The following is a 12620-nucleotide window of genomic DNA, read 5'->3' as shown; positions in this document are numbered from 1 at the left end:
GATGGAAAACTATACGTCACCTCCGGAGTCTCGTAAATCCCTCTGGGGCCTTTTTGTAATGGAGACACACAGAGTGAGCAGACATTTGAGAGGGCGTGGCCTGAGACTTTCCCGGTGGCCATTCCTCCCCCTAAAGGAAACACGGCTTATATTGTTTGCATTTGAAAAAAAAGAGAGAAATATTTAATTTAATTTATTTTATTTTAACTTTTATACATTTTGGTTTTAGTTTCAATTTGTGGAAGAAGACATTTATTAAAAGCTCATGCTTAAAAAAACATTTCAAAATGCATGTGTAACTCGGTTAAATAAAAATCTTTTGGTCCAGTCATAAATTGTGTCATTGTAGTTTTCTCAAAATCTCGTCTCGTCTGATTCTCGTGAGCTGAGTATATCGTCACACCCCTATAGTATGTGTCCTCATAAATGTGTACTAGAGAGGACCACATTATTACAATAACCACATTATGAGTCTAAATTTGTAAGAAATTGATAGTAAATCAGTTTAGGATGTTAAAGCAGGGGGCCTCATTCAACAATATCTTAAGTTTTTTTCTGCAAATCAGAAAGAAAGTTCCTAAGAAAAGTCTAGGTCAGATTCATGAAGGTGTTCTTAAACTGCTGAATTTATCACACCTGTGCTGTTAGAATGATGAATCCCATCTCCTTATATGTTAAAGGGAACTTTAATAGCATAGGTAAACATCCAGCCATGAGACTGCAGTACCTTGTTCAGAATTACATGAGAAAATTGGAAGGTTGAGAGAATTCAGAAGACATTGGTGAATGTCATAATCTTTGTGAAAACTAAGTTTTCACAAAGTAATTTTGAAGAATAAAAAAAAAAACCTTCCTAAGAACAGTTGGTGAATTAGGCCCAGTGTTTTCATTTTATTGTGGTGAATTAACAAGAATATTGCTGTTAGTAGTTTTTAATTTTCTTTTTCAAAAAGCAGTTAGTAACTACTTTTAACCAAACAAAATAATAGCAGCTAAATCTAAACATTTATTCTACTGTATAGATATGCTTGAACATGAAATACAAAACAATAATTAAATCAAACAACACAGCAGATTTAACAAACATGTAGAAGATTTGAAATTGATTTTGATTTTGAAATTGATGTTTTGAAGAAATACAAACACAGAAAGAATTCAAAAGCTCATTGCCTGAACTTGCCAGAGACCAGGCCCTGATCACTGTGTCTTGACTGAAGAGTCCATCTTTATTTTGTACAATCCAAGAGCTGATTCTGGGAGGATTCTTCTCAGTGGGAACGTCACTCAGATTTCCCACAAAATCTCTGAGGGCACTTTCTTCTGAGTGTACCGCATCATTCTCTGCAGCTACAGACGTCTCTGGGTGGAAAAGAGGGACATGAGCCTTCTCCTGTGGCCCGAGGTAGTGCTGATAATCTTGAGGGATAAAAGATCTGGCAAGCCGTGAAAGGGTCCCCAACTTCTTCTCTGAAGCATTTTCAGATTGTGGTGAAGAAGAAGAAGAATTTGAACTACTTTGTTGTGTATCCACATTACCAAAGTAACCCCTTCTGTCATCTAGATGTAAAGGGAGAGGATGAGAGGTGATGTCAGTGCTAGGTTGTTTAGACTCTGTTGGCACTTTCTGCTTTGCCTCATGTGAAGGACTCTTCTTCTGTCTTGGAACTGGTGTCAGCTTCCCTAGTTGCTCTTCCACAAACTTATTTTCGGGGGTAATGACTATATGAAAGGTTTTCAATGAGCCTTCCGGCTTGGATCGCTTAGGACTTGAGGTTTCTTGAGGAAGGATCCTTGGATGGCAGGTCTTAGATGGACTCCTTCTGACTTCCTCATCCTTGTCTTTTGATCTTGGTGTTTGGGATCTACCAGAACTGAGGGGACTTTCTTGGTATTCTGATTTAGCCTTGACACAAGGTTGGGGACATGTTGACTCATTATCCCAAGTACTACTGGAACTTCTCAGCTCTGGCCTGTCTGGACTCTGACTGACAAAACCTTTGTCTGTTACTTTTAATGATTTCAAGACAACATTAGACATGGTTTTGTGAGGAAATGCATGTGCCTCTCCCTCTGACTTTTCTCTCTTATCTAAGGATGTTGTGTGGTCAGACTTGTTATTGGATTTCAAACTGCACAAGGCTTCCTTAACTATTTCAGCGATTACCCTGGGTCCTATACATTCCTTTTCCAATAAATGATTAAACTCATTGATCTGGGCTTGCTGGTCCTCTTGAAGGCTGGAACTGGATTGCGAGGTTAGGGGAACTACAAGATTCCTGTCTTGCCTTTGGGTGTTGAAGGCTATAGAGGAAGGAGCAGGAGCGATGACGTTTTCCTTTGACACAGAAATCTGTGACCCAGTTCCTGAACCTGCTAGAGAATCATCTGTCTCCTCATAGATGCGGACTGGGCTAGCTCTATATGTGCCATCTCTTTCTGATAAGTCTACTAAGAGGCTACACTCAGTCTGTGATGACAAAATGTTTTCTTGGGACCTGCCGGCAATATCCATTTCCATGTCAGATGAAAAATTGTTGTCAAAGCTCTCCACATCACAGTCGGTCCGATAGCCAGGTGAAGATTCTATTCCTGTCTTAGCGATGTCTTTACACCTTGCCTCTTCACTGCTAAGTATTATTTGGGGACCACGGTTTTCTCTCTCCCAGAAAGCTCTTAGATTGGAGAGTCTCTCCGGCAGCTGAACAACTCTGCCCTCTGCTGCCTCCTGCTGAGCGTCTGGATGATCTGAGTCTACTATTTCTTTAAATGGAGTGTTCTGCAGAGCTGTAAGTTGTAGTGTTCTGGCCTCTGTTATTTCAGAGAGTTTAACTTCTTGTTTGACAGTTGCATGATTGTTCATGGTCATGTATGCAGCAGAAAGATTCTGGGTGTCAACAGAATGGTCATTTCTTTGTTCAAGCAGCTTTTGATGATAAATGTGTGGATTTGGCCTGTCTGTGGCCTTCACCTGACACTGATGGTCCTCTTTAGGTCTTATCAGGTGAACAGGCTTACCTGACTCCTGCCCAGCAGAAAGAAATCCAGACAGTGCAGGGATTTGGGACTCTGAATGACACTGCTCAGAGACATCTGCAAAGACAGCAACCCCATATTAGATCACTAATGTACATTATATCTGCTTAACACTACACAGTATAAATAAAGATATCTGTGTAGGGTTTTTCTTAGCCTATCAATGTCAAATAGAGTGGGCACTGAGTACTATAACTAAATTCGCCATGCAAATTTTCTGACAGCATTTTAAAAGAGCACAATGTATATGATTTGAAAACTTTTAATTTTGAGACCCTTAATGCTCCCCTTAATTATAAAGGCTGGACTTTAACTCCCACGAGTACAATAAACTTAGTAATTAGGGCCGGGACTCCATTAAAAAAAATAAATTAGAGGCTTTGTAATTAATTAGTCGAAATTAATCGAATATTAATCGCATACAAATATTTCACCTGAGAACAGTGAGAAGTAATTTTTTTCACATGGATTTTTAGTATACCATCGCATAATGACTGAATACATAAGCTTAAGCAGCAAAAATATTGTTTATTTTTAATTTACATTTATTTTAATTGTTAATTTTTTTAATGCGTTAATTTTTGTGTAATTAATTAATCTTAAGTCCCGGCCCTATTAGTAATAATAAAAAATAAAAAAACAATGAAAAAAATCCAACACAAGCATTAGCACAAGGTATAGGACATTATTAGCAAAGTTGCTTATCATAATACCAAACCAAGGTGCAGTAAAACCTGACAATTAAAGCAGAACTATGCAGCATTTCCAACTTAATAAAACAGTTTAGAAATCATTGTGATGGTAAGCTATTAGCTATCAAAAAGATGTGTGCATGACTCTAACCATTCGTATTCGTAATGTTATACATTTGTATGTCAATAAAATAGTACACGGAATTCTGCTTTCATATACGCGAGTCTGAGAAATTGTTTGGGTTAGGACTGTTTTTATGTGAGTATGAATCTAAAAGCTGTGAGTGCGAAGTCTTGTGAACCAAGGTTATAATAATTTTGGATTTTTCTTTAGTTTTAGTTTTAATTTTGTTGTGATATTTGTAGATATTTATTTGGAGCTAAATAAATACATTTCATATCAACCAAAAAGGATTATGCAGTGTTTCCTCTATATGTACTCTGTGGCCGCTGCTGGATTTTCAGCGACACTGCAAAAAAATGTGATTTGTAATATCATGGTTGAATTGAAGACTTTCGAGTGTAATGCTGAACTGAAACCAATGGGTGACTACGTCCATTATTTATATACAGTCTATGATAAATACTTCGTCTTAATTGATGACTCACTCTCCTTCAAGCCACATATAGAAAAATAAATTGTGTTTTTCTTTTAATGTAAAAAAGTGTCTTGTCACTGCAACATTTTTATCTGTGTTGGATTCCAGAGATCTTTTGTACATGAATGCTGCTGCTCAATGTCTTAGAATGATTGATAGTGTTTATCAGCTTCTTTGAGCTTCATTACTAACTGTAAGATGTCCACCCAGCATTGTGAATGATACTCTGGGGTAGGATGGCCTGCTCTGGCCACTCCAAGGGCTAGTCATTGGTATACTTTCATTTATAAGGCAATATTGGGACTGCTGCCTTTATACATTTGCATCTTAATTACTCTGAGAAATGCTGGATCTTATTCTCTTCGTTCACAAGATCAATTGTTGCTTTCTGTCCTTTCTGCTCGTACAGAGTTGGGTAAAAGGTCATTTGTTTACTCTGCACCTTATGCTGGAATATGCTCCAGAAAGACTGGAAACTGACTTCATTTCTTTGAGCACTTTTAAATCCAAACTGAGAGTTATTGAGGCAAATTCCACAATATGCACTTGTTTCTCATAACGCGTTTAAGGTCTGTGTCTTATGTAAATATGTAACTTCTTATTTTAAGTGTTCAACATGCTTATTTCTAGATTAATAATCTTAATTAAAGAAATCTTGTCAAGTGAAATTATCGTTCCATGCAGCAAGAAAATTTCCCTCAGATTTAGTGTTTTTATCTTGTTTTTAGACACACCTTTTTTGCAGTGTGTATTTTGTCTTTGCTGCCTTTTGGCCAGGGCTCCCTTGAAAAAGAGCTTCTTAATCTCAATGGGATATTCCCTGGTTAAATAAAGGTTAAATAAATAATGAATGAAAAATGAACGGTCACTATTTGTGTCAGTTGTTTTCTTGTTATCGTACAATTTCTCCCACAAAGACTTTGTTTTCATAGCTCCTGTGAAATATTTCCAGCAGCCACAAGTCATGAGGTAAAGATTAAGGCTTTGGAATGTATTTCTGTGTAATCCTCTGGCTAGTCCGGCAGCCTTGTGTAGGTCCACTCCTTTCTCTTTTGACAACCCCTGGGAAAATCTGTGGTAATAGCTCAATGGCTTATTTCACAGTGACTGGAAAAAAACACACTTAGAATTGTTGACAGAAATACAAAGACTTCAGCTGTCTTACTCTGACAAAAATCTCTCTTAAATGGACTTTTAAAAAAAAATACAATTCCTCATGAACCACAGTCATTTGCTGTTACTTTTCCTGTAGTCTGTAAAAATGTGTTGTCTGAAATGGCAACAAGTTAAGATAGAATTAAATCAGATGATAAAATTGTCAGAAATGACAAGCCAGTACATGCTTTCCACTGCTGTGCAACCATTGTTTATGCCAAAAACATGTGAAGAATGGAACTGCTGAAAGGCACCACACACCTGGATGTCAAACTGTAAATTATTTGGTTCTTACCAAGATAACATAAAACTTATATTTAAAAGGGTTAGATAATTATTTTAAGTGTTCAACATGTTTATTTCTAGTAGTAGTCTAATAATCTTAATTCAAGAAATCTTGTCAAGTGAAATTATCTGTCCATGCAGCAAAATCATTTCCCTCAGATTTAGTGTTTTATCTTGTTTTTAGACACACCTTTTTTTGCAGTGCACACATTACCTGGTTTGAACCAGACTTACATTGGACTGTAATGGTAGTGCTTACGGGAATTATTTAACAAACTTTCCACTGAGTTCGAAACATGTGATGTATCATTCGATCAAGGTAACCACTTACAATATATATATATATATATATATATATATATATATACATATACATATATATATATATATACATATACATATATATACATATACATATATATATACATATACATATATATATATATATAATAGCACACACTGATATGAGTTTTCAAATTAAAACTCACCCTCCTGCTGTGTCTGGATTTGATCCTCAAAAGTTTGATTCCCAATGGCATCACTGTTGAATGGATTTTTTCTTTGCTTCAAAACAAAACAAAAAAGGAATATTGATAAATATAACACCTGTAAAAGACTAGAGCCTGGACATGCATGCAACATTTTTAATGATTTTCTTTCTCCTGTCAGAATCCTACCTTTGTAGGTGACTGTAAAATTGCTTTGGGAGTATCTTGTGATGTTTCATATGGCTTCTGGTTTTGATACCTATTAGACAAAGACGATAAGATGTGTTGTCAATTTTAAAGATAGGATGTGCAACTTCAAACTTAATTTCACAAAAGTACAAAGGGCTCAACAGTCCTTGACACTGAAAGTGCAAGGGGCCTATTGTTTTTGTAAAGATTATTATTATCATGCTGCAAGATTACATTTTAAGAGGCTTTGACAATTTAAAACATATGAAAATTGTTACTCGAGAGGAAAAAATTGAAATGTTGTGCAGTGTTTGAGCTCTGGCATGGCCAGTTGGCATAGCGCCCCCAAATCCACGCCAGGGTTGAGATAAAGTTACTTGGATGATCATGAAATTTGGTGGGATCATTGCCCTCATCCATAACAATGCATTACAATTACCAACAGAAAGTCAGCCATCTTGGATTTCATGTGTTAATTTTAATTTTAAAGACCAGGTTTAAGGACTTAAGGATGTCTTACGAGGATTCATGAAACTTTGCACCCATGGTCAAACTACTAGCTATTTATTTGATGTGACAGTCACACATCGGTTCTTGGCATTTAAACCCATGTCCTTTATAGATTTTATGCAGATTTTTTGAAAAGGTTCAAGGATTAGAAGATGTGTAGGTTTTGTTTAAAATACAATAGTTTTTCAATGATGAGGTCATAGATCATGCAACAACATACTAAATTGTGAAGCTTTATGTTTTGTTTGTTTTTCATGCACTGTAAAAAACGTCTGTAGATTTTACGGTGAAAAACTGCTAAACCATGACAGTAAAAGACGTGAAATGGTAAATGGGCTAATTCAGTTTCAGCAACAATGAAACACTGTCAATTTATATATCAGCCAAAACAGTAGTTTTTTTGCATTTATTTTTGTAAAAAAATATTTTTTCTCACTGTTAAATGTACTAAACACCATATCTCTAACAGAAATATACTGTAATATTTAATGGGAAAATCTTTAATTCATGATGCATTTATACAGTATTTTCTTGTCAATTATATGGCAGAACAGCGTTTCTTTTGATGGGAAAACTTTTACGAAAAAATATGGAATAAAATGGCAATATTAAACTTGAAATCAACAGTGCTATTTACCAAAAGCTGCACTGTATTTATTACAGTAAAGTTCTGGCAACCACAGCTGCTGTGTTTTTTACCGTAAAATAACCCTAACCCGTTTATCCAAAATAATAGGCCTAAAAATAAGAAGTGAGCAAAAATGAAATATATTTGATGTATCCTTCATTATGGAACAGTTTCAGATCTGAATCCATTTCATGATTATAATGTTTAACAGTCAGTTTTCAGTGTAACGTGTGCAGTTAACAGGTTGGAAGTCAACAGTAGTCATTGAGAGTGTGTGGAGTGGTTAAATAAATATATTGATTCATGAATTCACACTTGTTATCTTCTGCCAAAATTAATCGTGAGCCTTATTTAGAGCAACAGTATTACTTATAGCAGTAATAATAATTCATATTCTTCATAGAAGTGGGCGGTCGTCGCAATGGTTTTTTTCTGGTAGTTGAGTCAAATGATGCTCCCAACACCCCTTTATGTGAATGCGCACGGAGACTGAAGTGGAAAGGGTTTCCTTAGGCTGCGTTCAGACTGCAGGCAAATCTGATTCAAATCAGATTCCTACTCAAATCAGATTTGTAGGGCTGACTGTCCACACTGTATTTAGCAAGTGTCCAAATCGGATATGGCTCTGTTCAGACTGGGCCACATTATTGACTGATCTGACAGGTTGCTGTAGTAACGGCGTCAGAGCGTCTGACGTCAAATAATTGTGACAGCGACAAGAACAAGAACAACAACAACAAACATGATGGAGGCAGGTCACCTCAGTATATTGGCCTTATCACTGTCCAGTAGAGGTGCACAACATCTCAGACCAGGCGGCAATCTCCGTGTCTGAGCATGGAGGCCAACCAGGAAGTGCCTTAAGCTGCATTCTACCGAATATTCCAGCAGGGGGTGCTAAATTTGGCTGCAAAAAAAATCTGTCCATTCATTTCAGTGCAAAATTTGAAAACTTCTCACTCGATTTGTTGCCTCAGAATTTTTTTCAGGACAACACTATGGTCTCAATCACTAGTAAAAAATCTTCTTCAAGACAATTTGATATTAGTTAATAGTTCTAATAATGGCCCCATTTAGAAGAAAATAGAAGATAAAGAATAATATGATTTGGGACGTGGCTACCTTTGATTGACAGGTCACTAACAAGGCGAGCTGTCATCAGGAGAGAAGCAGAACAATGTGTATCCACGGCAACGTGTCAATAAAGTTATATATAACGTTATATAGATAGAAAAGAGGACGTTTACCGATTTGGTCTCATAACTTTGACCCTTTCACTGTATTTTCACTTAATGACAGTTTATTTGAACGTTTTGTTAAAAACGTTCAAACGTTCACAGTAAAAATGTCTTGTTCAGCGTTTGGTTGAACACTCCAAGGAGACATGGGAGATGTCGCGGTGACTATGTCCATTATTTATATACAGTCTATGTCTCAGATCCAGGCATGAAAATGGGTCAGGGGAGAAAAAGGTGAGAAGGATTTTTTTTTGCAAACTGGATGCACATGAAGGAAGAGGGGTTTGGGGGTTTAAGTATTATGCAAGCCACTTCATGCCAGCCTGTCACTGAGTCTACATACCATCAATTAGAAAAATAGAAAAATATGATGTTTGATTTAGAATCAAAGTTTCACTTTGCCAATTTCACAGTAGCCGAATGAGTTGAGTAGATGCAATAAGCCAAGCACAGGTTCTGAAAAAATACTGTATTGAGTTGAACATTGAATAAAAAGGCACACAATAATGACAATAACAATAGACTCAATATTTGTACAAGGACATACAAATACAAATTTGAACAGAGTTTCTAAATTATGCCCTGGAAGATTAATACAAATAATAATAAAAAGGAGAAAGTGAAGGACAATAATCAAAACACTTTTCATGGGATAGTGATCATTTTTTCCTTTTTTTGCCTGGACCACCAGTGTCTCCATGGCCCGCTTTTGCTGAGTTGCCACATGTCTCAGCCTTGCCAGTCCTCTCACCTCAATAGCATCCACACGTCCTGGAAATATGAGTTTTAGAGATTTTAGAAAGAAGCAATATAACCAGTGTTTCTTTTCTGTGATTTACCGTTAGCTTTACAAGCTCGAAGCTAACTCCAGTAACAATATCTAGCTAACAGTAGCGTTAGCTTATCATTTTCCACCGGAGCTTTAGCTGGCTAGCAGCTAACGTAATGTTTTCTCGCTGTGTTCAATGACTGAATTCATCAAGCTGTAGCTAACATTAACTAAGCCTATGTCAACAGAGCTCCTGGGTAACTTAGATATACCAGAAAATATAGAAATGATTGAAACAATCACTCACCAAATTCAGTCTGGTAGATCCAACTTCCAGCTTCTGATGGTCTGCACTCTGACTCCTCGATGTGCACGCTCTGGTCACGGAGGATATCACCACGCGAATTCAGTCAAGCGTCAGGCAGCACGAACGAAGCGAACTGCTTGCCGTTCCCGTTAATATTTCCATGAGTTCACCGCCCGCAACCCCCTCCCCCCCAAAAATACCCTTCAGTATGCAAATGAGCCAGTGTCAGGTTTCTAATAGCAGCTTGCAGCAGTAAACTGCGAATGCGAAGCAAAGGAGCTCTGTTAAACTCGTTCATAGTGTTTTGTGTAGTGACATACTTAACCCTTGTGTTCTGTTCATATTTTTGTTACTCAGCCAGTGTTTGCGGGTCTGGTGGACCCGCTGCATTTTTTGGTTTTTAATTCAACACAATCAAACAATTTTATGTTAGAATACTCTACAGATGTTTACTTCATCCCAATTACAAGCAATATAAACAGCATACATGATTAATATTTGCCCCTTACCTTTGTTAGATCATATTTTTGTATTAAAGTGCTACTCGTTTTTGTTTGTTTTTTTAAGAAAAATGTAATTTAAAAAAGAGAGTTGAAAACATTCAACAAATTTACAATTTTATTTTAGTTATATTAGAGATTTAACCCTTTCAGGTCATGTCAAATGTCCTGCACGAGTAATTGCCATCTGTGTTGGCTGTTTTTGCATTCTTATCACATTGGAAGCCATGCATGGTGGATCATATCTTGGGCAAAAAGACCATTCCATTTTTTGACATCCAAATTTCTTCACTTGCTAGCTGCTGACAGGGGCTCACCACTGCTCACTGTTTGGTGCCGGGGTTGCTAGCCTTGTGGTTTGTCTTCATTTTGCAACTAGCTGATGCTAAATCTCATCATCTTCTTCAAAATCACTGTCCGACTCTGAATTTTCAGAAATGTGATCCTCATATTCTGTATCCTCTTCCTCTACATCATCATGAAAAGCTTCTCTGGCCTCCTGTACGGAGAATCTTTTGCCCATTTTGAGCAATTGTATTGTATCAGTTGTCACTGGCAAAGCTCCATTTATTGTGCCCCAGCCCAAATTTGCAGCTAGGATAGAGTAGCCTATGTGGAAAAAAGTAATTTGTATTATAAAAATAAAAAAAATAATAGTAATAATAAAAATAAAAAAATAATAGTAATAGTAATTTGTATTATAAAAAAAAAAAAATACAAAAAAAAAAAAAAAAATACAAAAACATCCTCCTGAGGGATTGCCACCTTATCGTGGTCAGGAGGTTTGAGTGCCTCAGTGACCCTAAGGGCTAACCCAACAGAAGCTAGTCTTCATAGGGACACCCAAGTTGGGCAGGTCTTAGGGTAGAGCCCTGACAAAGTGCAGTCAGTTTAGGTTGAGGGTAGGACATACAACTAACAGCAACCCAAGTTCATATATTGTTAGTGTAACAACAATAACTACAATAAAATAAGTGTGTTAAGCATTTGAGACCACAGTACTTTACAAGGCACTTGTTCAGTGTACCTGCATCCGAGTGAGTGAATTTGTCAGTTAGACATGGTAAAAGGTGCTGGAGCACAATGCCCCCTCAAGATTTGTGGCTGCCCCCTCATACATGCCTGTCTAGACCCGGCCCTGATCTGTCCACTTACTTACTTAAGAGTAATTGTTTTTTCACAGCACATTAAGTGAATTATTGGTCCTTCATTGGTTGAATAGTCCTCACACGTAAAGCTTTTTGAGGTGCTGGCAGGAATTAAGATGGTACTGACCAAGTTAGTAGTTGATCGTTAAATCTCTAGGAGGAGTTTGTTAAAGTACGGAGCCTGGAAATGGCCCAAAGTGTCCTCAATTTTCTCATTCAATTCAAGATGCCTTGCTTTCTGTTGGTACCAAATTATTTGTTTCTAACTTAAACCTACTGTGGGGGCTAAGTAAAAAACTGCATAAAACACGTCACTTCCTGTTGCCAACAGGGGGCGCTATGACAATGTATCAATATTGACATGTTCGTGTGTTCAGGTCTGGACTCATCACGGATGTGAAATTTGGGGCAGATTGGACAATGTACGATAGGTTAGAGAACTTTCTGCCCACGGGGAGTACTCAAAATAAGCTGCACCTCCAAAAAAATGCACAACATCTTGATGCTTTTCTGACCGATTTCAAAAGTACACCTTCTCAGAGACACGGCAGTCTTCTGATGTAGCACACTATGGCAGGTTAAAGGGAAGGGTTTTGAAGCGGAGAGGCAGGTAGGATGGGGTTTGTTTTTTTTATTTTGTGTTGTGTGTACAATGTTTTATGTAAATAAAGAAAAAATATAAACATGAGAGAAGCTTGGACTTATTTTTCCGATTGAAATTCCATTTTTGCTATAACAGAGTAAAGTACAGAAAAAGGTACCATTGGGATACCAGGTACTGGTACTGGTATCAGTTCAAATGGTAACGTGTCCAGCCCTACCTTTGTCCCATCATAATGTCTATGTGTGGCAGGGTTCAAAGGCCTATTCATTGCTGCTTTCACCATTCATTCAATCTTGATTTGGAATATCTGCACACTCATGTAAGTGCATTACACCCCCTTCTATACAACAGACATGTTGAGTTCAATGAAATAATAATCCTCTAAACAATGTATGCGCTTTTGTTTTTTGCTACTGCAAGTATATCAACGTACCTAAAGACAGACTTATAAGTATTATACACATTCTGCACTGAT

At 37.1% G+C, this 12620-nt stretch overlaps 1 protein-coding gene across 1 annotated transcript in view; it reads right to left on the bottom strand.

The window, feature by feature from the left end:
- LOC131986222 (synaptotagmin-like protein 2) overlaps positions 1 to 12620 on the bottom strand; it is a 34411-nt gene that overhangs the window by 12521 nt on the left and 9270 nt on the right. Inside the window, exons 5-7 of the mRNA XM_059351074.1 lie at positions 6442 to 6511; positions 6253 to 6328; positions 3016 to 3090 (exon numbers count right to left, since the gene is read on the bottom strand). Coding sequence (XP_059207057.1) covers positions 3016 to 3090; positions 6253 to 6328; positions 6442 to 6511 — 221 coding nt within the window. The remainder of the gene's footprint in view (positions 1 to 3015; positions 3091 to 6252; positions 6329 to 6441; positions 6512 to 12620) is intronic.

The sequence above is a fragment of the Centropristis striata genome, chromosome 15 (assembly GCF_030273125.1).
Source record: "Centropristis striata isolate RG_2023a ecotype Rhode Island chromosome 15, C.striata_1.0, whole genome shotgun sequence".
In the NCBI taxonomy this organism is placed as follows: Eukaryota; Metazoa; Chordata; class Actinopteri; order Perciformes; family Serranidae; genus Centropristis; species Centropristis striata.
Note: the sequence above shows the minus strand (reverse complement) of the source record. Positions and strands in the feature narration are given on the sequence as shown.